General features: G+C 46.0%; 1 protein-coding gene across 5 annotated transcripts in view; it reads right to left on the bottom strand.

Annotated features, from left to right (window-relative positions):
• Positions 1–6,401: 6,401 nt before the first annotated feature.
• The window catches only part of LOC119965313 (cyclin-dependent kinase-like 3), a 193,559-nt gene continuing 172,921 nt past the window's right edge, over positions 6,402–27,039 (bottom strand). For 2 of the 5 annotated variants that reach the window (XM_038795888.1, XM_038795887.1), the window contains 2 exons: positions 17,964–18,049; positions 16,645–16,774 (listed from right to left, as the gene is read on the bottom strand). In XM_038795888.1, the coding sequence (XP_038651816.1) occupies positions 16,661–16,774; positions 17,964–18,049 (200 nt within the window). In that variant the 3' untranslated portion in view covers positions 16,645–16,660. Of the gene's footprint in view, positions 6,496–16,640; positions 16,775–17,963; positions 18,050–27,039 lie in introns of those variants that run through there. The other 3 variants (XM_038795886.1, XM_038795885.1, XM_038795890.1) reach the window with 3 other exon arrangements.

Below are 27,039 nucleotides of genomic sequence, written 5' to 3'. Positions count from 1 at the left end.
TCCTCTAGATCATTTATATATACTAAGAACAGCAAAGGTCCCAGCACTGATCCCTGCGGAACACCACTAGTCACAGCCCTCCAATTAGAAAAGCACCCTTCCATTGCTACTCTCTGCCTTCTATGACCTAGCCAGTTCTGTATCCACCTTGCCAGCACACCCCTGATCCCATGTGACTTCACCTTTTGTACCAGTCTACCATGAGGGACCTTGTCAAAGGCCTTACTGAAGTCCATATAGACAACATCCACTGCCCTACCTGCATCAATCATCTTTGTGACCTCTTAGAAAAACTCTATCAAGTTCGTGAGACACGACCTCCCCTTCACAAAACCATGCTGCCTCTCGCTAATATGTCCACTTGCTTCCAAATGGGAGTAGATCCTGTCTTGAAGTAGTTCCCTGGATTATCCTTGCTACCCTTCTTAAAGAAAGGAACAACATTGGCTATTTTCCAGTCCTCTGGGACATCACCTGAAGACTGTGAGGATCCAAAGATTTCCGTCAAGGCCTCAGCGATTTCCTCTCTAGCCTCCTTCAGTATTCTGGGGTAGATACCATCAGGCCCTGGGGACTTATCTGCCTTAATATTTTTCAAGACGCCCAACACCCGTCTTTTTGGATCTCAATGTGACCCAGGCTTTCTGCACACCCTTCTCCAGACTCAACATCCACCAATTCCTTCCCTTTGGTGAATACTGATGCAAAGTATTCATTTAGTACCTCGCCCATTTCCCCTGGCTCCACACATAGATTCCCTTGCCTATCCTTCAGTGGGCCAACCCTTTCCCTGGCTACCCTTTTGCTTTTTATGTACGTGTAGAAAGCTTTGGGATTTTCCTTAACCCTATTTGCCAATGACTTTTCGTGACACCTTCTAGCCCTCCTGACTCCCTGCTTAAGTTCCTTCCTATGTTCCTTATGTTCCACAAAGCTTCTCTTGATTATTTTGTGGCCTCAGCATGATTGTATGACTAACTATTTCCCTTCAACATCCTTCAATTTTATCCAAAGTGGATCGATGTCACTGCAACATCCAATTCTGTTCATCTCCAACAAGTAATGCCATACCAGCTGCCTTCTTGGTCCTTAAAACACACAAAACTCTGCCAGTTAACTCTCCAATTATTTGGTTCCAACCAAGTTTTAGTCACTCCTACAAAATTTATTTCCCCGTTGTTTATCGACACTTCCAGCATATCCGTTTTGTTCTAAAAACTCCTTGCATTCGTGGGAAGGTAATTCAGGATATCCTTTATATATTTCTTTGCAAATTATTTTGTCCTGTGTTCCATTCTGTCTTTCCTTCTACCCTGCATCTTAGTTTAAATCCGCTCCCACTGCTTCTTTCACCCTTTTGAAGCACATTGAAACATCTTGGGTTCAGGTGAACAACTTCCCTTTGTCCCAGAAATATCAATGCATTTGGAAGCTGAAACCCAGCTTCCTGTACCATCTCTTTATACATGGATCTAATCTGTCCTTACAGCACGGTACCATTGTGGGCAGCACGGTAGCAGATGGGCAGCACGGTAGCATTGTGGGCAGCACAATTGCTTCACAGCTCCAGGGTCCCAGGTTCGATTCCCAGGCTGGGTCACTGTCTGTGTGGAGTCTGCACGTTCTCCCCGTGTGTGCGTGAGTTTCCCCCGGGTGCTCCGGTTTCCACCCACAGTCCAAAGATGTGCTGGTTAGGTGGATTGGCCATGCTAAATTGCCCTTAGTGTCCAAAAATTGCCCTTAGTGTTGGGTGGGGTTATTGGGTTATGGGGATAGAGTGGGGTTGTGGGCTTGGATAGGGTGCTCTTTCCAAGAGCCGGTGCAGACTCGATGGGCCGAATGGCCTCCTTATACACTGTAAATTCTATGAACTATGAACCTAATCTGCCCAGCACATGGTACAGGACATAATTCTTAATATGCTTTTTAGGTTTTCTTCAAACTTTTCACTACCTATGAAAGGCCTCCATATTACTCATTCCTATGCTATTGGCTCCTACATCGACCATTGCTTCTGACTGTTATCACTCCCTTTCCAAGATTTTTTTCACCCTTCTATTATGTCCTTCACCCTGGCTTTAATGAGGCAACACCCTATTCAGGATTCACATAGAAACTTGCAAAAAAGCTTGTTTATCCCTGTCATTGAATGTCCCAGCAATACCACTCACCCAAGTCACCTCTGTAATCAAACCGAATTTCTGGGTATCGCATAGTTCCATCCCCTCATCCTCACTAGTGAGTCACATTTTACTATTTCATCTAAGCAGAGTTCAATGTTTGTTTTTCACTAATATTTATGGCGTCAGCTGTTGAAAATGTAAACATAGGATTATCCAGCTCCTGAGGTATCCCAGGTGTGATTTGAAAAGACCTGTGACAATCGGGTTAAGGTTAATGGTGAACCCGATTGCTACTGGTGGTGCGTGTCAGATTGCTGGCAGTCTCCATCGGTCTTTGTGGGCCAGACCACACTCAAGTCACAAACTCCGTGGCAAGCCTGAGATACCCCGTGCCAATTTTCTCCTTTCCTCCCACAGTCCAAAGATGTGCACGTTAGGTGGATTGGCCATGCTAAAATTGCTGCTTAGTGTCCAAAGATGTGCATGTTAGGTGGGGTTGCGGGGGTAGGGTGGGGGAATTTGCCCTAGGTAAGGTGCTCTTTTAGCTGTTCGGTGCAGACTCAATGGGCCGAATGGCCTCCTTCTACACTGTAAGGATTCTATGGAAAAGTCCCTCATGACCAGCCCAAGCCGCTGACTCATTGCCTCGGTTGTCCCCACTGTTTCGATTCCTCTCTACCTGGCTTTATTCATAATTGACTCCTAACAAGGTTAAAAATCTGCCTTTTCTTGCATTTTTCAGCAACTTACATGGATTTTTTTTTGGATAAGCACAAACTTCAGAGTAGTGCTCAATGCACACTATTGGCCCATTAGTGCTAACCTCTGGGAATACACTATGGTCATGAATTTTAATCAGAAAGCATTGACCAACTTCAGATATTAGCTTACTCTAGGATAATATGATATCCGTTGCACGGATGATGCCAGAAATCCTTGCATTGCCGTCAACCAAAATACAGGTGGCAATGATGCAATTGGCCCCATGACACGATAAATTGCATTCTTTGCTTTTTATGGAGCTTCATAACACTCGTGAATAACAAACTAAATACTCCAGGGAATGTTTGATCATCATTAGACAATATATACAGGATTACCTCTTCTGTAACTTTATGGACCTGAACCGTTGTTGGGTTTTCTGTGTGATTACCATTTGAGAGTAGTTCTCACCTGTGATAATGCATCACCCAAATTTCAAAAATCAGACACCAGCCCGGGAAATTAAAGGAAAAGATTAGTCATGAGGCGATCAATAGCCCTCTGTGACACTCATACAAATAGGAGTGAAGGAGGACTTGACTGGTTTCTGAGGTTTTGCCTTTAACATTGGGTTTTGTGACTCGAAAAATCTGTGGCCATGTTATGAGAATACAAGACAGTTCTTGGTGCAGGTGCTGGAATGCACCTTCCCTTAGCCAACATCACTGGCCCCATGGCCAATCATAGAATCACAAGATCATGGAATGGTTACACCACAGAAGGCGGTCATTTGTTGGCTCTCTACAAGAGCAATTTATTGAGTGCCACTTCCCCATTTCTTCCGCCGCAAATCTTTCCTTTTCAGCCAATGAGCCAATCCATTTTTGAATGCCTCGATTGAATCTGCCTCCACCACATTGCCAGGCAGTGTACTTCAGATCCTAACACTTTGCCGCATTAAGAAGGTTTTCCACTTGTTGCCATTGCTTCTTTTGCCAGTTATCTTAAATGTGTGGCCTCTGGATCTTGATCGCCCCACCAATGGGAACACTTTCTCCCTAGATCCTCTGTCCAGCCTCTTCATAATTTTGAAAACTTCAATCAAATCTCCTCACAATCTTCTCTTGTCTAAGGAAACTCAGTTTTCCAAACTGTCCTTGTAACTGAAGTTTCTCATCCCTGGAACCATTCTCATGAATCTCTTCTGCACCCTTTCTAATGCCTTCACTTCCTTCCTAAAGTAGGCACAATATTCCAGTTGAGACTGATCTAGATTTATCATAAGAAACATGAGCAGGAGTAGACCATTTGGCCTGTTATGCCATTCAATAAGATCATGACTTATCTCATTATGGCCATAAGTCCATTTTCCTGCTTGCCCTCCCCCTCCCATAACCTTTAACTTCCCTTGTAGATTAAAAATCTGTCTAACTCAGCCTTGAATATATTCAATTTTCCAGCCACCAGGGGTAGAGAATTTCAAAGACTAATGATCCTCTGAGAGGAAAAATTCTTCTCATCTCCATCTTAAATAGGAGACCCATATTTAAAAATTGTGCTCGCTTAATCCTCCAAGAGGAGACACATCATCTCAGCATCTACCTTGTCAAGCCCCCTCAGAATCTATTCTGATAAGACACCCCCATCATCCCAGGAATCAGCCAAGTTAATCATCTCTGAAGATTCCAATGGAAGTATATCCCTCCTCAAGTAAGGAGTCAAAAACTGTACCCAGTTCTCCAAGGGTGGTCTCACTAATGCCCTGTACACTTGTAGCAACACTTCCCTACTTTTATACTTTATCCCCTAGCAATAAAGGCCATTTGCCTTCATAATTACTTGCTCTAGCTGCATGGTAACCTTTATTGCAATTCATATAAAAGCGCACCCAAATTCCTCTCGACTGCGGCATTTTGCAGTCCAAGCCCATATAAATAATATTGTATTTCTATTCTTGCTGCCAAAGTGGACAGCCTCACATTTTCCCACATTACACTCCAACTGCCGCATTTTGGCCCACTCACTTAACCTATCTGTATCCATTTACAGACTCTTTGGATCCTCCTCACAACCTGCATTCCTACCTATCTTTGTACCATCAGCAAATTTGGCCACAATAATCGATCCCTTGGATCCAAGTCATTAATATAGATCATAAATAGTTGAGGCTCCAGCCCTGATCCAGTGACACTCTGCTAGATATGGTTTACCAACCTGAAAATTATCCATTTATCCCAACGCTCTGTTCCCTGTTCATTAGCCAATCCTCTAACCATACTAATATATCACCCCAACACTATGAGCTCTCAACTTATGCAATAATATTTTACGCGGCACCTTATCAAATTCCGTTTGGAAATACAAATATGCTACATCTACCGTGACCCCCTTTTATCCACCCTGCTTGTTCCATTCTCAAAGAACTCCAATACATTCGCCAAACACAATTTCCCTTTCACAAACCCTTGATAAATCAATCATCAATAATAACTCGATCATCATCAGTCCCTTAAAGGATTGTAATTTGCCCAGCTCAGGATACCAAGATTTTTATCAGAGAGTGGCGATTCTATTCAGACCTTCCATCGCTCGGCTCATAATCTGAGAGCTAACTTGACTCTGTTTAACTCCCAAAATCAATACAGGCACATTTTATCACTAGACAATTGATAAGTGTGAGTTTCAGCACCTTCAAGATAGGCAGTAGGTACCAGTAACTTCTCATAAATAATATGGTGAGTGGCATAGGTTACTTTTAAATATATGAGTAAATTCGTCATATCCTCTTAACCACAGCACGGCCACACATTACACTTCAGTGAATGGTGATTTTGCATGAAATATCAAATAAGCAAAGAATCTAATCATAGTGAGTGCTTAGCATTTTTGCACTCTCCAGTAACTCAATTCCTGACTCCCCAAAGCCATCCACCATCTACACGGCACAAGGCAGGAGTGTAATGGAATACTCTTCACTTACCTGGGAGAGTGCAGCTCCAACAAAAAGCTTGATACCATCCAGGACAAAGCTTGATGATAATATAGAACCCCATCCACCACCTTGAGCATTCACTTGCTCTCCCATCGACACATGTGGCTGCAGTGTGTACCATCTACAACATGCATTGTCAAGCTTCCTTTATGGCACCTTCCAAACCCATAACCTGCACCATCCAGAAGGACAAGGGCAGCATATACATGGGAACATCATCACCTGCCAGCTCCCCTCCAAGCCACACACCATTCTGACATGGAGCTATATTGCCATTCCTTCCCTGTCACTGGGCCAAAACCCTGGAGCACATTAACAGAACTGCGGGTATACATACTTCACAGGCACTGCAGAGGTTAATGAGGGCGGCTCACCACCACATTTCCGAGAGTAATTAGAAATGGGCAACAAATGTTGGCCTCACCCATGGCTCCCATATCTTGTGAAAGAATTAAAAAGATCCAGACTTTGTCTTCCTCTGTAGTTTACTATAATGGACAGAGCAAGAAGGTACTGAAACTAAAGAATGTTCAATAAAGTATTATTTTAATTCAGCTGAAATGAATGTGACACAAATCTTTCCATCAGAAGCGACAGACTTTATTATATGGAAATCTTTTATCCTGGGCAATGCATTCTACATGCAGAGTTCCTGGCTTTCTGTGAATCTCCTGTGGCCTAAAAAAATCAAATAAAAAAATAATTACATTAAAAATTGCTCCCCTGCCTGACAGTGTTTTATGAATCGGATTACATTTTGAAAGCATAAAGAGCTGACAGAGCAAAAGCAGTCCCCAGGAAATGCTTTCCAATATGATTTAGCTCCAATGGAGGAAAAGCTCCAGTATGAACTCAACTACTAACGTAACAAAACTGCAGCCAGTGGCAAAATGCTGATCTGTGGACATTAGTGTTAGAAATATACATTGCCTTCTTCATCAGGGGCTGTTTAGCACAGGGCTAATCGGTGGCTTTGAAAGCAGACCAAGCAGGCCAGCAGCACGGTTCGATTCCCATACCAGCCTCCCCGAACAGGCGTCGGAATGTGATGACTAGGGGCTTTTCACAGTAACTTTATTTGAAGCCTACTCGTGACAATAAGCTATTTTCATTTCATTTTTTCCATTTAGTTCCAGCAATAGCAGCAGAGACCCACACTTTCATGGGTCTGCCAGTTCAAATTGGCTGGAGATCACTCTGATTTGGTGGGATTGGTCAAATAAGTGGTGGCGAATGGGAAGTCTATCGATTGGCCTGTAAAATGGGCTTCCTATTCACTGTTGCATGCTTTCCATGATTATAGATGTAATGATGTGCTTTCTGAGACTTCACAAGTGGACAATTAAGGAATTATTTCCAGTGATCTACAAGAGCAGCAGCATGTCCGCAACAAATTCTCAAATACCTCTGCCTGAGATAACTACTCCCTGCGGAGTGATTCCCCACTCCGAGTTCCGATTGATCACCCAGGCCAGGTGACCTTGCTCTACTGTGTTGCTCTTAAAGGAACAATCACCTCACCCAAGGACTGGAGAGTTGTAAACTTTACGGGCTGGATTCTCCGATCGCCGATGCCAAAATCGAGTTTGTCAATCGGCCGGAGAAGGCGTTTTCACGCTGAAATCGGGGATGGCGCCGTTTTTCTGATGGTCCGCCCCCTCAGGCATACTTGAGGAGTACGCTGCACACCATCGGGGCATGCACCTGATGTCCTCCCCCGACGCTGCGCCCCCGATGGGCCAAGCCTCGACGGCGTGAGACATGTGTCCTCACAACTTTTGGGGACCTCGTGTGGCGGTTGTGGACTGTGTCCAGTGCCACCACAGTCTGGGGGGGGGGGGGGGGGGGGCTTCGGTGGGGGCTGGGGGGACTAGCAGGGAGTGGTCCGGAGGGGGATTACAGGGGGACAGTTTTTGGCAGGCCGGGTCCGTGCGCGGCCGGCGCCATGTTGTATGGCGCAGCCACCGCAGGCCGCCACAGTGCGCATGCGCGGCCATGAACCCAGCCATTCGGCGGCCATATCCGCAGGTAAAGCAGGATGCTCCATTTTGCTGGCCGCCCGGGGGTTTCCTGGTGGCGTGGGGCTGCCCCACAACGCAAAACCCCATTGACCGACCAGCGTAACAGAGCATCTCGCCGGCGTGCTGAACCAGAAATGTGGCATGGCGGGGCAGAGAATCCAGCCCAGAGGTCTTTGCACGGCGTGGCTGCGAGCCCTCCACGGGCCTGAGGATCGGTGTGGGGGGGTGCTGACGTTTTGGTCGTAAGACCAGACGGATCCTTCGGACATAGCCGCAGAATTGGAGAATCCAGCACTACATCTTTATTCAAAAAAAGGGCCCAAACATAAACCCAATACATTCGCAACACATCGCGCTGCAATGTAAATCCTGCCTATTGTGGTGGGATCACCTTTTAGCAAATCTGCATATTAAAGTGAGACAGCTAGTCTGACTTTAATGTGCAGATTTCCGGGGTACCCGAGGCGGGGGGATTAATCTCTTTCAATTTGGAGGCCTTGGGTGATTGCTGTTCAGTACTGGTCTCCACAAGGCAGGACTAGATGGAATAGCACTTGTGGGGGTCTCCCAGGGGATCAGAGGCCCCCAGGTGCATGCCCTTTGGACAGGGTGGTACCCTGGCACTGCCAGCATGGCACCTTGGAATTGCCACCGGGTACCAGCCTGGCACTGTGTGGGTGGTGCTGGCAGGGCCACTGACTAGGTGCCAGGTTGGCATTGCCAAGTTGGCATTTTTTGTGTGGGCTTGGGGGGGGGGTGCCCTGCATGGGTGTTGGGGGTGGGGAGCTTGGGGATCCTCCCATAATGTGGTCGGGCTTGGGGAGGGGGGTTCTCGTGAATCGCATTGAAAGCTTTGGAGATCAGGATGCCATTTAAAAATGGCGTTGTGATCTCTTGCTACACTCAGGAGTTCCAGTAGGGTAAATGCGCTCGCTATGGGACTTTGTTCCCATTTAGTAAAATCGTGCCAAATATAAAATAAAGGGTAAAACTCCAAAGGATATGCAGGAACAGAGGGACCTGGATGATAAGTGCATAAACCATTGAAGGTAGCAGGACAGGTTGAAAAATCAGTTAATAAAGCATATAGCACCTTGGACATTGTTAATAGGGACGTGGAGTACAAGAGCAAGGAGGTTATGACGAATTTGTGTAAGCCACTATTTCGGCCTCAGCTAAAGTATTGTGTCCAGTTCTGGTCACCGCCGCACTTTAGTAAGAATGTGTAGGCACTATAGAGGTGCAGAAAAGATTCACCAGGATGGTCCCAGGGATGAGGAAAAGTAAGTTGAGAGGAGATTTGATAGAGGTACTTAAAATCATGAGGGATTTGGACAGAGTAGGTAGGGAAAAAACTGTTTCCATTCTTGAAATAATCGAGAACGAGAGGACACAGATTTAAAATAATTAGTAAAAAAAGCAAAAAGTGACATGAGAAGAAATCTTTTGCGCAGCGAGTGGTCTGGGTTTGGAGTGCATTGCCTGAGAGTGTGGTGGAGGCAGGTTCAAACAAGACAATTATACTGTTATCTGAAAAGGAAGAATGTGCAAGGTTACAGGGAGAAGGTGGAGGAATGGCACAAGGTGAGTTGCTCATTCAGAGGGCCAGTGCAGACACAATGGGCCAAATGGCCTCCTTCTCTACTGGAACAATTCTATGATACTGTGAAAGGTAATGAGTCCCAGTCATAACTGTCTGTCAACACCAGGGTCTTTTGGTAGTAAGTTCATAACGTTGCCTTTTATCTATGAGGCATTTGAAGAAAATATTCCTTGTGTAATTGCGACTAACAGGGACCATTCCCTTCAGCTTAAATATTTCGTAGGCCCGTTGGAAGCTGATATGGACTTGGCTGCCACCTGCTGGCCAATCTGGGTAGAGTGAAGCATCTCCAACAATGATATGACAAAGTTGTGAATTCACACCCACTTGACAGATTTCTTTGAGAGAAGTGGTATTCTTTACCAGTTCACTATTCCAATTTTAAAAATAAAATTAAACACAAAGTGATAATATTAAAATGAATATCCTCTAAAGCTTGACCAGTTTTCCCTGATGTTCAACTCATTTTAGAAATTTTGTCTCCCCACCCACCTTTCACCCCTGAAGAATTTGCTTTGTTGCTGGGACTTTGTGTCATTTGCAATAGTTACATTCTAGTACTGTGCATGAGCTTTTGTGGCGAGTATCGATAAGCCATTCCTGTGAGGTTGACCCTGTCCTTGCCTGGCGGCCACATGCACAGTTCCAGCAGAGTTCACTGGGTGGTAATTAGGAGCAGGAACCTTGACTAATTTTAACCACCCGAACCTTACGCTCTGGGGCCAAATGTAACACCCCTATAGTTTCCCCTGAGATTGGTAAATTATCCCCAGTGCCTTTTATGTTTCTAATTTCTCTCATGATGGCAATGACTCATGTTGGGTGTGGTTTCATGCATACATACACTCTGAAACAAGAAACAGCCTTGTGATCTGACCAGCAGACATCACTCTGCACTGTACAAATTGAAAATGGCTGTCCCAGCAATTTTCTGTTATAGCCTTTACTTAGAGCCATCTAAAAATGAAACAGAACAATAAGTTATAGTATCCCTACAATGCAGAACGAGGACATTCGGCCCAACGAGTCTGCGCGGACCCTCCGAAAGAGCACTTTACCGAGGCCCACTCCCCCGTAACCCAGCGCATTGATCATGGCCTATATACCTAACCTGCACATCTTTGGACTGTGAGAGGAAACCGGAGCACCCGGAGGAAACCCACGCAGACACGGGGAGAAAGTGCAAACTCCACATTGACAGTCACCCAAGGCCAGAATCGAACTCGGGTCCCTGGCGCTTTGTGCTAACCACTGTGCCACCATGTCGTATTGTTAAGATAATGAATCAATGCCAACACTGCATCTGGAATACTACCAGATGTGCGGAGCAGAGGCTTTTCAGCCACAGGGTGGTGAGTTTGGAGGTGAGGGGGGTCTGGGGAACCACATCAGGAAGGCTCCCCGTCACATTCCCACCCAGACCTGAACTGGGGTGTGCAGATCGACTGCTGCTGCTGAATGGGGACTGTCAGCCAATTTAAATAACTCAAGCCCCAACCCGGTGTGATTTAGAAGCCTGGCAGCAAAATGCCTCAATGGGCGTGGCCTCCCTGCCACAGGCTGTATTTTTGGGGGGGTGGGAGTGGAAGGGAGGGGAGGGGCATGGAAGCCAGAGGCTCCATTCCCCAAAGAAGGGACTGTTGATAGCAAAGGCTGCATCTATTCCTCAAACACTACTTCCAGAGAGGGTTACCCTCTGCTCCAAGGGGCCTGACTGCTTGGACCCTCTGAATTTATAGTTTAAATTGATGCCTTTGAAGGTGTCTCTAAAGGGCATGGAGACATTCAATTAGGAGGCTGTTTCCAGGAAAAGAGCATTCCTGGCACGTGGAAATCCCAATTGGCCCTGACCTCGGGGTCCCAAAGCTCGTGGGAAAATCCTGCCCATGGAAAGATATGAGGAGGAGTTTATTGGAAACTTGGACTGAAAAATAATGAAGCATGTGGGTTCAGATTTCTTGGCATGACATTAAAAATTGCTGCTGATGATGATTACATTGCCCAGTCAGCATAAGTTTATTAAATAGCTAATGATCACAATTCCTGCTACTGAAAGGCACACAGCGAGATTCAAAATGACTGACTTATTATTACTTTCTAATCATGATGGAGATTCTATCTGATATATAAACTAATTAAACAGATATCCTTGTGGGTTTTGCAGTAATCTTTTAGGGATACTGGGAAATCTGTGGCCCAGTGCCAATGATGCTACACCATGACATTTGTCCCTCTAGTTCACAACACGATCAACATTTCCGACCCAATGATTACCAGTTGGCTATGTGTTATACCATAACACCAGAGGCACGATTCAACAGGACAAAAACAGAGTCCCGTTTTAGGCATTCAGTGGGGTATTTCTCGGAGCCTGCAGCGCCAAGTGAGAACCCGCTATTCAACGTTTTTTTATAGCCTCGATGGGAACTTTATGGGAGGCAGTGGTGCAGTTGTATTGTTGCTGGATTAATAAACCAGAGACCCACATTCATGGGGCAGCAGGGCAGCAGGGTAGCATGTTGGTTAGCATAAGTGCTTCACAGCTCCAGGGTCCCAGGTTCGATTCCCGGCTGGGTCACTGTCTGTGTGGAGTCTGCACGTCCTCCCCCTGTGTGCGTGGGTTTCCTCCGGGTGCTCCGGTTTCCTCCCACAGTCCAAAGATGTGCGGGTTAGGTGGATTGGCCATGCTAAATTGCCCGTAGTGTCCTAATAAAATGTAAGGTTAAGGGGGGGGTTGTTGGGTTACGGGTATAGGGTGGATATGTGGGTTTGAGTAGGGTGATCATGGCTCGGCACAACATTGAGGGCCGAAGGGCCTGTTCTGTGCTGTACTGTTCTATGTTCTATGTTCTATGCTCTAGGGACCTGGATTCAAATCCCGCCATGTCAAATGGTGAAATTTGAATTCAATAAAAATCTGGAATTAGAAATCTAAAGGTGTGCAGTGGTTAGCACAGCTGCCTCATGGCACTGAGGTTCCAGGTTCGATCCCGGCTCTGGGTCACTGTCGTGTGGAGTTTGCACATTCTCCCTGTGTTTGCGTGGGTTTCACCCCCACAACCCAAAGATGTGCAGGCTAGGCGGATTGGCCATGTTAAATTGCCCCTTAATTGGAAAAATAAATTGGGCACTCTAAATTTATAAAAAAGCAGAAATCTAAAGGTAACCATGAAATCATTGGTTCACTAATGTCCGTTGGAGAAGGAAATCTGTCATCCTTACCTAGTCTGGCCTACATGTGACTCCGGATTCACAGCAATGTGGTTGACTCTTAAATGCTGTCAGGGATGGGCAATAAATGCCTGACCGGCGATACCCACATCCCATGAACCAGTGCTAAATGGCACTCTGACGAGGTCTCTGAGGCATGACCAGATCACAATATTGAAAGCTTTCAGGCCCTGATAGCTATCAGATTTCATTCAGAAGCTTTTTAAAAAAAATTTATTGAACGTTTCACATTTTATATCCAAAAATTTACAAAGCAAAACAAAACTAACACATCATCAACACCAGAAATAAACAGCCAAGTACTGTTACAGAGGAGATTTACCAGGATGTTGCCTGGTATGGAGGGAAGATCTTATGAGGGAAGATCCTATGAGGAAGGCTGAGGGACTTGAGGCTGTTTTCGTTGATCAGAGATTAGATAGGGTGGACAGTGAGAGCCTTTTTCCTCAGATGGAGATGTCTAGCACGAGAGGACATTGCTTTAAATTGAGGGGAGATAGATATAGGACAGATGTCAGAGGTAGATTCTTTACTCAGAGAGTAGTATGGGCATGGAGTGCCCTGCCTGCAACAGTAGTGGACTCGCCAACATTAAGGGCATGTAAATGGTCATTGGATAAACATATGGATGTTAAGGGAATAGCGTAGATGGGCTTTAGAGTGGTTTCACAGGTCGGCGCAACATCGAGGGCCGAAGGGCCTGTACTGCGCTGTAATGTTCTATGTTCTATGTTACTGTAGCAATCCTTTCCTTAACGAAAATGCAGCTAAACAGCACCCTCCCCCCCCCCCCCCCCCCCCAACAGCTAACAGAGACCAATTCCTTAAAGTGCTGGTAAAGGGCTGGTTTAGCTCACTCAGCTAAATCGCTGGCTTTTAAAAGCAGACCAAGCAGGCCAGCAGCACGGTTCGATTCCCGTACCAGCCTCCCCAGACAGGCGCCGGAATGTGGCGACTAGGGGCTTTTCACAGTAACTTCATTGAAGCCTACTCGTGACAATAAGCGATTTTCATTTCATTAATTTCAAGTGCAATATGAACGGATACCATCTATGATAGAAACCACCAATTGACCCCCTCACAGTGAACTTGACCTTCTTGAAGTACAGAAACCCCATCAAGTCATATCAAGTCATGCTGAGGGAGTTGTCATTCAAAGTGGAGATGACCAGCGGGTTCAAAGAATGTTTTGCAGGAGCAAACAGCAGAGATGCTGTCATCAACCAACCACACTCCATCTGCACCCAACTAACCTCCTGGTTCCCATCCTACCCCAACACCTTCTCTGCATTGGCCACCCAATAATCAAACATGATATTTAGCAGCACCAACCCGTCTGGCTGGCTATACCTCTGTAGGACCCTCCGCCAAATCGGAGGAGTTCTCTCCGCCCATATTGAGACCATTGGGAGAAGCTATATCCCCCGAAAAAATGACCTATGTAGAAAAACTGGGAGCAATTGAAATTAGAACACAAATCGCGGCAGGATATTCACCTTAATGGATTGATTGCAGCCCACCAACGACAACGAAAGGTTGTCCCACCTCTGTAGATCTGCCCTGACCCAGATTGACAGGCTAGTGTAATTCAATTTGTGAAACCCCACCCAATCTCGATCCACCTGGATCCCCAGATACCGGAAATTAGTCCCAGCCAGACGGTATGGAAACATCCCCAACCCAGCCCTGAACGGTTTATCATAAAATAGCCACTCTTCCCAATGTTTAGTTTATACTCTGAAAAGGAGCCAAACCTCTGCAATAATTCATCCTGTGGAGGGACTCACTCCACATCTCCTCCTTTAAGATGGGTCCTAGTTCCTCCTCTAACCTGGCTTTCACTTATTCCACCAAAATCTGCTCTTCCCCCAAGATCCGTCCATATATCCCAGGCGTGCTGCCCTCCGACCCCGCGCAGAAGAGTATCCTCTTCAATAAAGTGGATCTCATGATATTCCCCGTAGGGGGCAGCACGGTGGCACAGTGGTTAGCACTGCTGTCTCAAGGCACTGAGGTCCCAGGTTCGATCCTGGCTTTGGGTCACTGTTTGTGTGGAGCTTGCACTTTCTCCCCGTGTTTGCGTGGGTTTCGCCCCCACAACCCAAAGATGTGCAGGGTAGGTAGATTGGTCATGCTAAATTGCCCCTTAATTGGAAAAAATGAATTGAGTACTCTAAATTAATTTAAGAAAAAGATATCCCCTATAACTGGCCCTGGATCCCTTATATACAGCAAAGGTTGTCCGCATAAAGGGACATCCTATGTTCCACTCCACTCCTCACAATTCCTCTTCACTTATCCCAAGCTCTCAAAATAATAGCCAATAGCTTGATTGCCAACACAAACAAAAAAGGAGACATAGGGCACCCCTGCCCCGTCCCCTGTGCAGCCTAAATTACCCCAAATTCATGGTCTTAGTGTGCATACTAGAAGGCAGAGCTTTGCATAACAGCTGCACCCATAAGACAAACCCAGGACCCAGCCCAAACTGCGAAAAGATAGCTCCGTTCAACCTGTTTTTAAAGCATTTTCTGGGTCCAGAGACATGATTATCTCTGCCTCTGGCCCCATCAATGGTATAATAATTACTTTGAGTAACTAATTAACATTGGAAGACAGTTTTCTGCCGTTCACAAAGCCTGTCTAATCTTCCCCCACTACCTCCAGGAGGCAGGGCTCCAACCTCAGTGTTAAGACCTTAGCCAAAAGCTTTGCATCGACATTGAGCAACAAAATTGGGCGGTACGACCCGTACCCTGTGGTGTCCTTATCCTTCTTCAGGAGTGGGAAATGGAAGCCTATCCCAATGTATAAAAGCAAATTACTGCGGATGCTGGAATCTCAAACCAAAGAGAAAATGCTGGAAAATCTCAGTGGGTCTGGCAGCATCTGTAACCTTTGACAAAGGATCACCTGGACTCGAAACGTTAGCTCTTTTCTCTCCCTACAGATGCTGCCAGACCTGCTGAGATTTTCCAGCACTTTCTCTTTGGTCTGTCCTAATGTCTCCGGGAAAGAACCCCTTGGGACGGAGGGGCAGGTGGTTCAAGCACCGACTGTCCCTCCATCATCAGGCTCTGCCAGCAGTACCCCATGGTCTGCACCATCGTGTCTACTCCCTTGGCAAAGCTCCTCAGTGACTGCTCTGTAGCACTTCGGCAATGCCCACCTGCGACTGAGGCAAGTTCTGCAGCACCTCGGCCATTCCCATCTGAGAGCGGGACATGTCCCAGAGACCTCACCAAAGTCGGCCTGGTACTGGGTTGCATCCCTCCCCAGCGAGTCGGATATTCTGCCGAGACCCTCATCCATGGCCGTCACCAACTGCACAACGCCTTGGACACCTTGACTCATGGTGCTGACATCGTGCACCAGGTTCTCCACTGCAGTCGTCTCCCGAGCAGTGTTGGCCAGGGCGCCACTCACTGCCGGCGCCATCTCCTGCGCTTGTAGCCTCTGGGCCTCCTCCAATCAGCTATTGATCTGCTGGAGTGACATCACCCTCTGAATGTCCCAGCCGCTCCCTAATGTCTCCATTAGCTCCGAGTAACCCTGTACGACAGACACAGCATCAGCTGGGACCCGACTGTTGTCTCGCCTGGGGGTTCCTGCCTCCACCGGATGTGCATCATCAGCGGTGCGGTGCTCACCAGATTGTGCCCCCGAAACGTGTCCACTAACATGTCCCACCGCGGTGCGTGTGTCTGCGCTGGCGGAGGGTGGGGTAGACAGCTGTGCCATGACTATGGTTGCATCCTCAGGGCTCTCCTCTGAGGTGTTCTCCTGGGAATCAGGAGAGAATGCCGCCCAGGATGGATCGGCGCCGTCAGCTGGAGGACCTGCCGGAGAATGGACATGTGGTCAGTGGGAGGGATGGGTCAGTCAGTAAGGCAATAACTACTCACGTTTGACAGGTCCTCCGGGTGGAGCCTGGTAGTTCCTCACCTCTGTGGCGTCTGCCAGCATCCACGTGGGTGACCGCCCTGTCCTAGGCCACCCCAGTCTCCTCCAGGACACTATCCTCAAACAAGATGAGGATTCTTAAGTCTGGCACTCCTCCATTAGTCTGGGCCCCCTCCCGACGATTATGGGAGAGCTTTTCCTGAGGAGACAGAGATCGTTAGCCACAGGCTTGGTTCACAGTGATGGGGGGGGGGTGATGGCAGGGTTGGAGGGGGGGTTGAAGGGGGAGGGGGTTGAAGAAGGGTTGGGGGTCACATGGAGATTTGGGGATTGGATGCGCCTTGGGGGGGGGGGGGGGGGGGGGGTGTTGGTGTCTACTCACTCATGCTGCCCGGTGTAGGCCGTTGATCTTTTTTGGCACTGGAGGCCAGTCTTCCTTGTCACACTGCTCGAGCTGACTGCCGCCACTTCATCCCAGGCAGCACCTGCTGCTTTGTGGCTGACTCTAAGGAACCCTCGGGGGAAGAGGACATCTCTCCTGGCCTCCACTCCGTTTAGGAGCCTCCCCTGGTCAGCATTCATGAATCTTGGGGCTGGTCTCCTTGGCGCCATTATTGCCAACTGGCTGGGGTTGGCTGAACAGCTTAAGTGCTGCTTGACCTTGTTAACAGGGGGCTGGCAAGCGCGGTCCCGGAAAATCAGCTGGTAAGCCTTCAACGAGAAGCCCATGTGGCCTTGTGAACTGGATTAATTAATGTTGAATTGCGTTGCCGGCCTTGCTGGGCCGATCGCGGGAAGCCTGTGGTAACCCCCACTCGCTACCACACGCCCATTGTATTTATATGGCAAGTCCAGTTCAGTTTTTGATCAATGGTAACCTCCAGGATGTTGATAGTGGAGGGATTTCATCACCAGGTAAGATGATGAGTTCATGCCAGCACTGGTTTGTGCCACAGATTTGTTCAAAAGACCACTGCAAATAAGCTAACTGAGTCCCGCAGCAACCTCAACAGATGTGCACAAAACTGGTTGGGCTCATCTGAAAAAGAATTTCCTTCTGCTCCACATTGGCCTTTCAATTAACTCGCTAAGCGGCTTAAGGGGCCACTTATTGGTTTTGGGTGCTCACCCTGTTCCCTCCTTCCCATCGGCCTTTTGAAGATCCAGAACCCTCGGAGGCATAAGGATCCTGAGATAACCTCCTGGACCATCTGCACTGGCTCCCAATCTCACCTGCTACCTAAAATCCAACCCCATATTTACGGCCCTCTTTGCCAGCACAGGTGCCCACTGACGGACGGAAAGCAAACAATGTTTTAAAAAAGGGAATTTCAGATTTTTTTGACTAATGTGTTTAAGGTTTGTAATATTATGTATGATCATTGTACCTGGTGGGGAGCACTTCTAGCTTGATCTTGTTCAGACGTCACCAATGAAGGGATTCTTAACTCTTTCTTCAGCATCTTGCATTTTCCTGCAATTATAACACCAATTTGTAAATAGCAAGTGTTATTGATCCATTCGAACAACCTGTGAATATTACATTGGACCTAATATTTCGTGAACTTTTAGGCATGGGATTACCGTTGGATTGTTTTACCTGTATAGGTGACACCGATAGGCTGATTTGCCTATCACTAAGGTGCCCCCTGACTTCAGCCACCTTTCTGCCCATAGAATAATTACCACATCACAAAATGTCTCTGATAACACATCAGTCATTTTTGCTGCTCCAGGAAACTTCCAAAAAAAGGTGGGAAAGTTCCTGCAGCACCTCGCAACAATGAACAGGTTAAAGATCAGGACAAAGTATTCCTATGCAAAAGATGTGGTCAAAGGCACAAATTAAGGCAGTGTCCAGCATTTGGCAAGTTTTGTTCCAGATGCAAAGGAAAAAATTACTTTCCGCAGAATTGTTACTCTGAGCTCAACCCCAGATCGGTCAGCACAGTGGAAGACTCAGTCTCCAGTGATGTAACATCTTTGTTTGTTGGACTAATAAGAGAAGAATAATTTTTTGGAGACATCAAAAAATTCTCCAGCACTTAAAAAAATGCAAACTGATGCTCCATTTAGAATAAATGCGGTTGATGAGGACAAATGGCTGCTACCACTTGAAGTGAATGGTACAGTAGTCCAATTGAAGTTAGACACTGGTGCCAAAGCTAATTTAAGCAGCATGACTGATTTAAAATGTATAAAAATTCAGCAGATTAGGAGAAATCACAAAATATCTCTGAGAGATGGTTCAAGCATTAAATGTTATGGTGCTTGTGACCTGATTGTGGTGGTGAAGAACAGTTTATTCCGTCCCATTCTGTATTGTTTCCGAGGGCTTGGATTCATTATTAAGCGATCAGTCCTGTGAAGAATTAGTTCGAGTGCAGTTGGGATACAGCATCCACAAAGGATTGGATCAACACTCCAACCATTTTGAGCAAGTTGTCTACAATTTTAGTAATGTGCTAACAGGTTTTGTGGCACTACCATTCACCTACAAGATACAACTCAAAGAGGATGCAAAATCTGTGACGCATGCACCAAGAAGAGGACCTGCACCTCTTCGGGCTCGCCTCAAAAAGGGGCTAGATCAGAAAGACAGAAGAACCTACCAATTGGGTAAATTCCATGTAAAGAAAAAGAATGGCGATATTCACACATGTATGGATTCCAAAGATATCAATGAGAAATCAAAAGAGAACACTACCAAATACCAAAGCGCGAGGAAATCACATCTGAGGTGGCTGGAGCACAATTCTTTACAAAACTTGATGCATCTCAAGGTTTCTGGCAGCTAAAGCTAGAGGAACAAAGTACGAAATACTGTGAGCGCGATTCTCTGCAAATGCGGAGAGTCATGAAGGCTGCTGTGAAACCGGCCGTGTTTCACGGCAGCCTCCGCGCCCCCTCCCGGGACCCGATTCTGCTCCCCGGTCGGGGCTAGCAGCGGGGCCCCGTGAACCTCGGCATCGCAGGCTTAGCGAAATTCGCTAAGCCCACGCGGCAAAGTTAACGGCGGCTGACACGCATGATGACGTCAACCGCGCATGCGCGGATTGGACGGCTCCAACCCGTGCATGCGCGGATGACGACATCACGCATATGCATGAAACCCTCACATGCGCGGGCCGGTATGCCCCTCAGCCGCCCCGCGGACTGATCCAGCGGGGCGGCGGAGGAACAAAGAGTGCGCGGGGTTCGGACCCACTGCCCGCAATCGGTGCCCACCGATCGCGGGCCCATGGCAACCTTGGCACGGCCGTGGTGCGGCCGTGCCAATTGGTGCCATGGTTCCCCAGAACGGCACTTTGCGGCCGTTTTCATGAACGGTGAGAGCAGGTGTGTTGCCATTCGGGAAAACGACCGTAAAGGCCTGGGAAATCGGCCCATCGGCTAGGGGAGAATCGCTGCTCGCCGTTTTTTTACGGCGATTCGTGTCGGGGGGCGGGCGTGGGGCGGGGGGGAGAATAGCGGGAAGTCGGGAAAAATGTCGGGAAGGCCCTCCCGCTATTCTCCGACCCGTCGTGGGGGGCGGAGAATCGCGCCCTGTACTTTTAGTACACCATTTGGATAGTATTGCTTTCTGAGAATGCTGTTTGGCATAATTTCGGCATCAGAAATCTTTCACTGTGCTATGGAGCACATAATCGAAGGAATCAAAGGTGTACATGTGTACGTGGATGATGTCTTCATTTGGGGCTCAACCACAGAAGAGCACAATATGAGGTCGCTTAAAGTTATAACAAGCATCAGGAGAAATGGGCTGAAGCTCAACAAGCAGAAGTGCCAATTTGGAGTAACTGAGGTCACATTCCTGGATGACAAGCTCTCATCGTGTGGCATTGAATCTGACAAGGACAAAATCCATGAAATTCTTAACATGCCAAAACCACACGACAAAAAACCACCTTGAGAGTGATGGGTATGATCAATTTTATAGGGAAATTCATTCTAAACCTGTCAGCAAAAACAACACATCTACATGATCTCCTGCACAAGACATCATATTCTACTTGGACTGAGCAACATGAGCAAGAGTGGAAGAAGCTCAAGACTTCACTAAACACCACAGCGGTTCTCACATTTTATGACCCATCTAAGCAGATTAAAGTGTCAACAGACTTGCCGAACGATGGTCTAGGAGCAGTTCTTCTGTAACTCGAGCATGACGATTGGAAACCAGTTGCATGTGCATCACGATCCATGATGACAACAGAGCAGTGGTACGCTCAACTCGAAAAAGAATGCCTAGGTTTAGTTGTAGGCTTGGAGAAATTCCACGGCTACACGTATGGTCTTCCGCCTTTCACAGTTGAGACTGATCATTGTCCTTTGGTTAACATCATCAAACAGAATCACAACCAAATGTCTCCGCGCATTCAGAGGTTGATAATGAAATTACAACACTATGACTTCAATCTCATCTAGACACCAGGAAAATATTTGTTCTTAGCAGATGCATTATCGAGAGCGCAGATATAAATTATTAATAGTGAAATTGCTGAAGGTATAGATCTGCATGTCAGTCTTATTTCCACACTACTACCAGTATCAGATACAAAACTACGTGAGATCTAAGAAGATACCAGGAAGGATCAAACTCTTTCAGAGCTGATGAGGGACATCAACTCACGCTGGCCCAGAGGTCAATGTATGGAGTTCTACAATATAAGATCTGAACTCAGTATCATTAATTGATTGGTACTTCGTTTGAACACTATAGTTATACCTCCATCTCTTGACAAGAATGTACTTAAGAGGATACATGAAGGCTATCTTGGGATTGAGAAGTGTAAATGGAGAGCTCGTCACTCTGTTTACTAGCCAGGTATAAACCAGGATAGTGACAGGATGGCCAATTGTTGTGACACATGCCAATGCACCATGGCAGAAAGTAGCTCTGGATCTCTTTCACCTATGAGGGAAAGATTATTTAATGATCATAGACTATTTATCAAACTATCCCAAAATGGCTCTACTGTCAAGCATAACGGCAGGCAGTGTAATACCAAGTCAATTTTTGATAGATACGGAATTCTTCAAGTCATCGTGAGTGACAACGGTCCCTGTTTTACCTGTAAAGTGTGGCAACACTTCGCAGTCACATATGATTTTAATCACGTCATGTCAAGTCCGTTGTACCCACAAGCCAATACCAAAGCTGAAAAAGGTGTATATTGTCAAGCAATTGTTGAAGAAGGCAATAAACAGCCAATGTGATCCATATCTCACACTATTGAGTTACTGAGCGTCACCATTATCACATGGTAGATCGCCAGCAGAGTTACTCATGAATAGAAGGTTGCGTACTACACTTCCATACTTGGAAAAGGAGGAGAAATGCAAAACATTAAAGCAAAACAAAAGTAGTTCTATGATAGAATGTCTCGAACTTTACCACCTCTGGGTAGTGATGACATTGTGAGAATAGAAGATTCAGGCAATTGGTCGAGAAAAGCCATTGTACTTGAAGAAATAGCACCTTGTTCCTACAACGTACGGACAGAGGAAGGGTTGGTTTTAACAAGAAATCATTGCGGGCTCTTGAAAACCAGAGAAGACTTTCACAACATGATGGATGACGAATCTACATCAGAATCAACGTCAGCTGCAGTGTCAGATAGTTCAGCAGTTCCTGAGCATGAGAATGCCATGGAGAACATTGAGTCTCCAAGTTCTGAGCAGCAAGGTCAAACTTTGAGAAGATCAACCAGAGTCAGAAGAAAACCCGAGCGACTCAATTTGTAGATTTGGACTATTTGTACGTACTATGCTTGCTGGTCTTGTATATATTTGTTAAAACATTAATACTGTTAGACTCACAGGCTAATGATATTACATGTAAATATACTGATGATAATGTATTAATTTATTTCTTCGAAGGAACGAGAATGTAGTGCTATCATGGTTTTGTTGTAATTCACCAACTGACCACTAGAGGTCTCATAAATATATAAGTGAATGTTAGAGTCGGGTGACCTCAGACTGACTAGGGAGCTGGAAGAGAAATGTTGCTTGTGCATGTTCATACTGTTATTTATCTGTTGTTTTGCATATATTTGACCCACAGTTAATGTTAATAAATTGTTTATAGTTTTAGCTACAAGTGTTCTTCTAATATAAATCAGGCCATCCAACAAGAACATTACAGAAGCTCCCAAAAATAAAGTAGAACCTTGTTTACAGAAGAACTGTGCAGTGGTAACAGTCAGACAGTGGCAAAACCAATGCATGGGCCAAGGAAACATTACTGGCAAACCTATAGCTATTTGATGTTTCATAGATATGCCAGGGTGAGAGTGTGGCTGTTCAGTCGCTAGCCTGGCGTTGGCAATACCCCATCAACATAGCTATTTCCCATTGCTCGAGCAGCATAGCCGTTCATGAGCTCCAGGATCGTTTCCTTGTACAATGTGAGGTGTCTCAATAATTAGATTGAATTGATGTCTCACTCATAATTGTACACTCTCCTGATAAGACAGAGTAAATAAGGAGAAGGCTGACATTTGAGGAGTGTGTCAAGTAGCATGGATGAGTATAAGTAAGTGATTTTCAGCCAGGAGGAAGGAATTTTAAAGTTTCATGTAAATATTTACTATTAGTGGAGTTAAGGATTGCAGGGTACTGATCTTCCGCATCCCCCTCCACATTTGGGGAGCTCAAACTAAGGATTGTGGAGAGAGCACACATAGGCTGTGGAGGCTCTCAATTCCATTGCTGAGAGACTGCTACAGGCATTTGCAAACATGAGAGAGAGAGAGCTTACTCTATGGCAGCCCATCTCTGCTAACGGCAATTGCTTGCATGCACCATCCTGAAACTCCATCCTCCACTTTAGCAGGCTGAAAGTCTGATTATCACTTACTGTAGCTCTCCCACACACTTTTCTCAACTGCTAGCCTTCCCTTTAATTATTAAATCATGTTGCAGGAGAAAATGGCACAAAATATCTACAATTCAGTTTCTATGTTTGGAAGCCATGTGTTGTTCCTACCGCTCCTACTTTTGTGGTTTGGACCGGAGGCTGGCTGGACCAGGTGACCCAATGTTGGGACTACAGGAGGAGGACGGTGGTTGGCTCGCCTCAACTGGACACCTTGGAGGCCGTAACGATATGTCCGTGAAGGCTGTTGGCTGCTTCCATGTAATAATGACTGTTTCTAGTTCAAGTTTGGTCGGCCACGTTAATGGCTGGTGTCTTTGTTCTGTTGCATATTGTTGTTTAATGTTTGCTCATTTGCTTGTTATTGTATTGGGGCTGTTTTTTGTCTACTGTCTGGGCTGGTGTCTTCGCTATGTTTCTGCCTGTTTTTTGTGTTTTCTTTTGGTGCGTGGGGATATTCCCTCTCCTTCTTCCATTACCCCGTTTCAGCGAGACTGTTTCCGGTGAGTCGGGCTGCTCGGAGTGCCCTTCCACCGATATGGATCTCTGCGGCCGGGGGGGGCGAGGGAGGCACTGCCTCGACAACTGGTGCCGTTGTTCCTTGTCTTTTGATATGCTCTGTACGCTTTGGTTATGATGTGCAGGGGTTATTCCAGGCTGAATTATGCCCCTCTTTGAGAGTGGTGGACAGTTCTTTCTCTGTCTCCTCCGCCGTGCTCCGTGTTGGAGTGGCCTGTTCTGGTTGGGTTGGGCTGGAGTGCCTTTCCGCTGATGTAGGTCAGGGGGAGGAGGTGGTAAGTGCGTTCTGGGGTGCCATATGTTTGGTGTCCTTGTTGTACTGTTTTCTGTATTTTGATAATGTTATTAAATTAAAATACTCGCCAATAGTCCCCAGCCAATAGTAATCAGGCAGGTTATAACAGTACCCAAGAATGAACATGGTGAGTGACCATTTTGTTATCTTGTGAAGTTATTGATCTTTGTTTGAAATTGATATGCAGTCCTGGTGATGAGAGAATTTACGCTCAGTGCTAGTGCCACTTCCCTTCAAGTGGCACTGGTATCAAACTGGCAGATTTGGCAGATTTGCCACTATTGACAGCAAACAATGTCTCCTAATCTCAATTTCCTTTGTAGGTCAGACTGTATGAAATTGCAGCACATTCTTCGGTCCCTGTGTGTCATGCCCTGCTGCCTGGGTTGGCTGTGTGTACCAGTTAATCCTATCCCGAGCATTTTTGAAAAGTGGTACAAAAAATTCGCAAGACATGGAGCCAAGTAAGCTGACAGTCAAGATAGTGACTCAGGAGATGACATGCACTTTACATGGAATTTATGCCATTCGCAACTCTAATGAGTATGCAGATGAGCTGATCCAGGAAATTCTCTTGTAAATATGTCTTCAGACCAAGTGAGCATAAATCTTTACCACTGCGGACATAAATTTAAGATAAATGGTGGAAGATATAGAGGGGATGTCAGAGGTAGGTTCTTTACCCAGAGAGTAGTGGGGCATGGAATGCACTGCCTGTGGAAGTAGTTGAGTCGGAAACATTAGGGACCTTCAAGCGGCTATTGGATAGGTACATGGATTAGGGTAGAATAATGGAGTGTAGGTTAACTTCTTAAGGGCAGCACGGTAGCATTGTGGATAGCACAATTGCTTCACAGCTCCAGGGTCCCAAGTTCGATTTCGACTTGGGTCACTGTCTGTGTGGAGTCTGCGCATCATCCACGTGTGTGCGTGGGTTTCCTCCGGGTACTCCGGTTTCCTCCCACAGTCCAAAGATGTGCAGGTTGGGTGGATTGGCCATGAAAAATTGTCCAAAATTCTATGATTAACCTAGGACAAAAGTTTGGCGCAACATCGTGGGCCGAAGGGCCTATTCTGTGCTGTATTTCTCTATCACTGCCGTCAGATGGAAAGTCTCTCTATTTCTAACACTTAAAAAACAAAAGACAGAGAGATAGAAAAAAGCACGTTATGTTCTGTATTATGGCTGTGGTACTGATGCACACAGAACATCTAGTTCTTTAACTAGTAAGGTGATCTATTAACAAACACCTGGAAAGATAACTAACAAACCAAAATACAGATGATGATTAATGATTGAATTCAATGAATTCTCCTGGAGCTACTTCTTGTGCGACTGTCCTCTAGTATGACTTGCTACCAACTGCTTAATCTCTCCAGTCACATGGCGGGTCTCTTTTGCCACCTGCTGGTCAGAGGCTAGCCTTTCATTAACTCCTCCTGGGGGATTTAATGGAGCGAATGGGATGGACAGATTAAGCAAGTGGGTTGCCAGCTGCTGTTCAATATATTCCATAGTTATATAATCCATATAGTCATTGACAGCTCAGGGTTAGTTATAAAAAGTGACTGGATTAGTCCGTTTTCACTGCTTTCCCATTGGTAACTGCTAACAAAAGGCATAGCGAGAAATAGACTTTGTAATTGTCTGGTACAGCAAAAATGATGCCTTGCGTTGACATTCAGTGACATTCAGTGAGAGTTCAACTCCAACATGAGCTTGCGGTCTCATGTCTATAAAAAGGGCAGAGTTTCACGAGGCAAAATGGCAAAGAAAAATAGCTCCTCCCAACAACTAAACTTTGTTTTGTGCTCGCTCATGGAACCAGTAGACTAATGGGTTAATGAATATGTTAATAAGACTATGAAGATATTAATGATGTAGCTGTGACACCAACAGCCCGGTGACCGAGAGGAGCAGTCTGTCTCCTCAATTCCAGGTGTCAAGGGCAGCACGGTGGCACAGTGGTTAGCATTGCTGCCTACGGCGCTGAGGACCCGGGTTCGAATCCCGGCCCTGGGTCACTGTCCGTGAGGAGTTTGCACATTCTCCCCGTGTCTGCGTGGGTTTCACCCCCACAACCCAAAAGATGTGCAGGATAGGTGGATTGGCCACGCTAAATTGCCCCTTAATTGGAAAAAATAATTGGGTACTCTAAATTTATAAAAAAAAATGTTTTAAAAAAAAATTCCAGGTGTCTACTCTGAGCTCTTTGTGAATAGCTTTTAATAAAAACGTTTGAAGTTAAACCATACCGAGTATCTCAAGTCTGTCAAAGAGAGGCAAAGCCACCTCAAGGTTTGGTAAGCAAGAAAAACATGGTATTTCTTAAACCTCATTACAGTGCCAAAAGCTATCAAAACAGAATGCTGCCTGTTCGCAGGTGGTGCATGTACATTAGGATCTGTAGGACAGAAAGGTGGCCAACATTCAACATGAACTTCAATAAGAGAACTCAATTAAACCTTTGGCTTGGTACTTTGACGAGTACTACTAGATTACACAGTGGAAAGGTCTGAAAAATAAACAAGAAGTTTTTGAACTCTGTAAGTGTAGCTATCTCCAGTTTTATTCTAGTTTAAACATTAATTTTAACTGACCGCCACCCCCTCGGACAGCTGCAAACAGATAACTGAAAATCTCCTGGAACATTCTCCAGAGTGTTAACCTTTAATTACTGAACTCTAGGGCAATCCAGCAGAGTTAGTAAGAAAAAATGAGTGAGAGAAGAGAAAGAGAGTGGAAACAGAAAAGAGAGACAGAAAC

This window comes from Scyliorhinus canicula, chromosome 4 (genome assembly GCF_902713615.1).
Source record: "Scyliorhinus canicula chromosome 4, sScyCan1.1, whole genome shotgun sequence".
Classification (NCBI taxonomy): Eukaryota; Metazoa; Chordata; class Chondrichthyes; order Carcharhiniformes; family Scyliorhinidae; genus Scyliorhinus; species Scyliorhinus canicula.
Note: the sequence above shows the minus strand (reverse complement) of the source record. Positions and strands in the feature narration are given on the sequence as shown.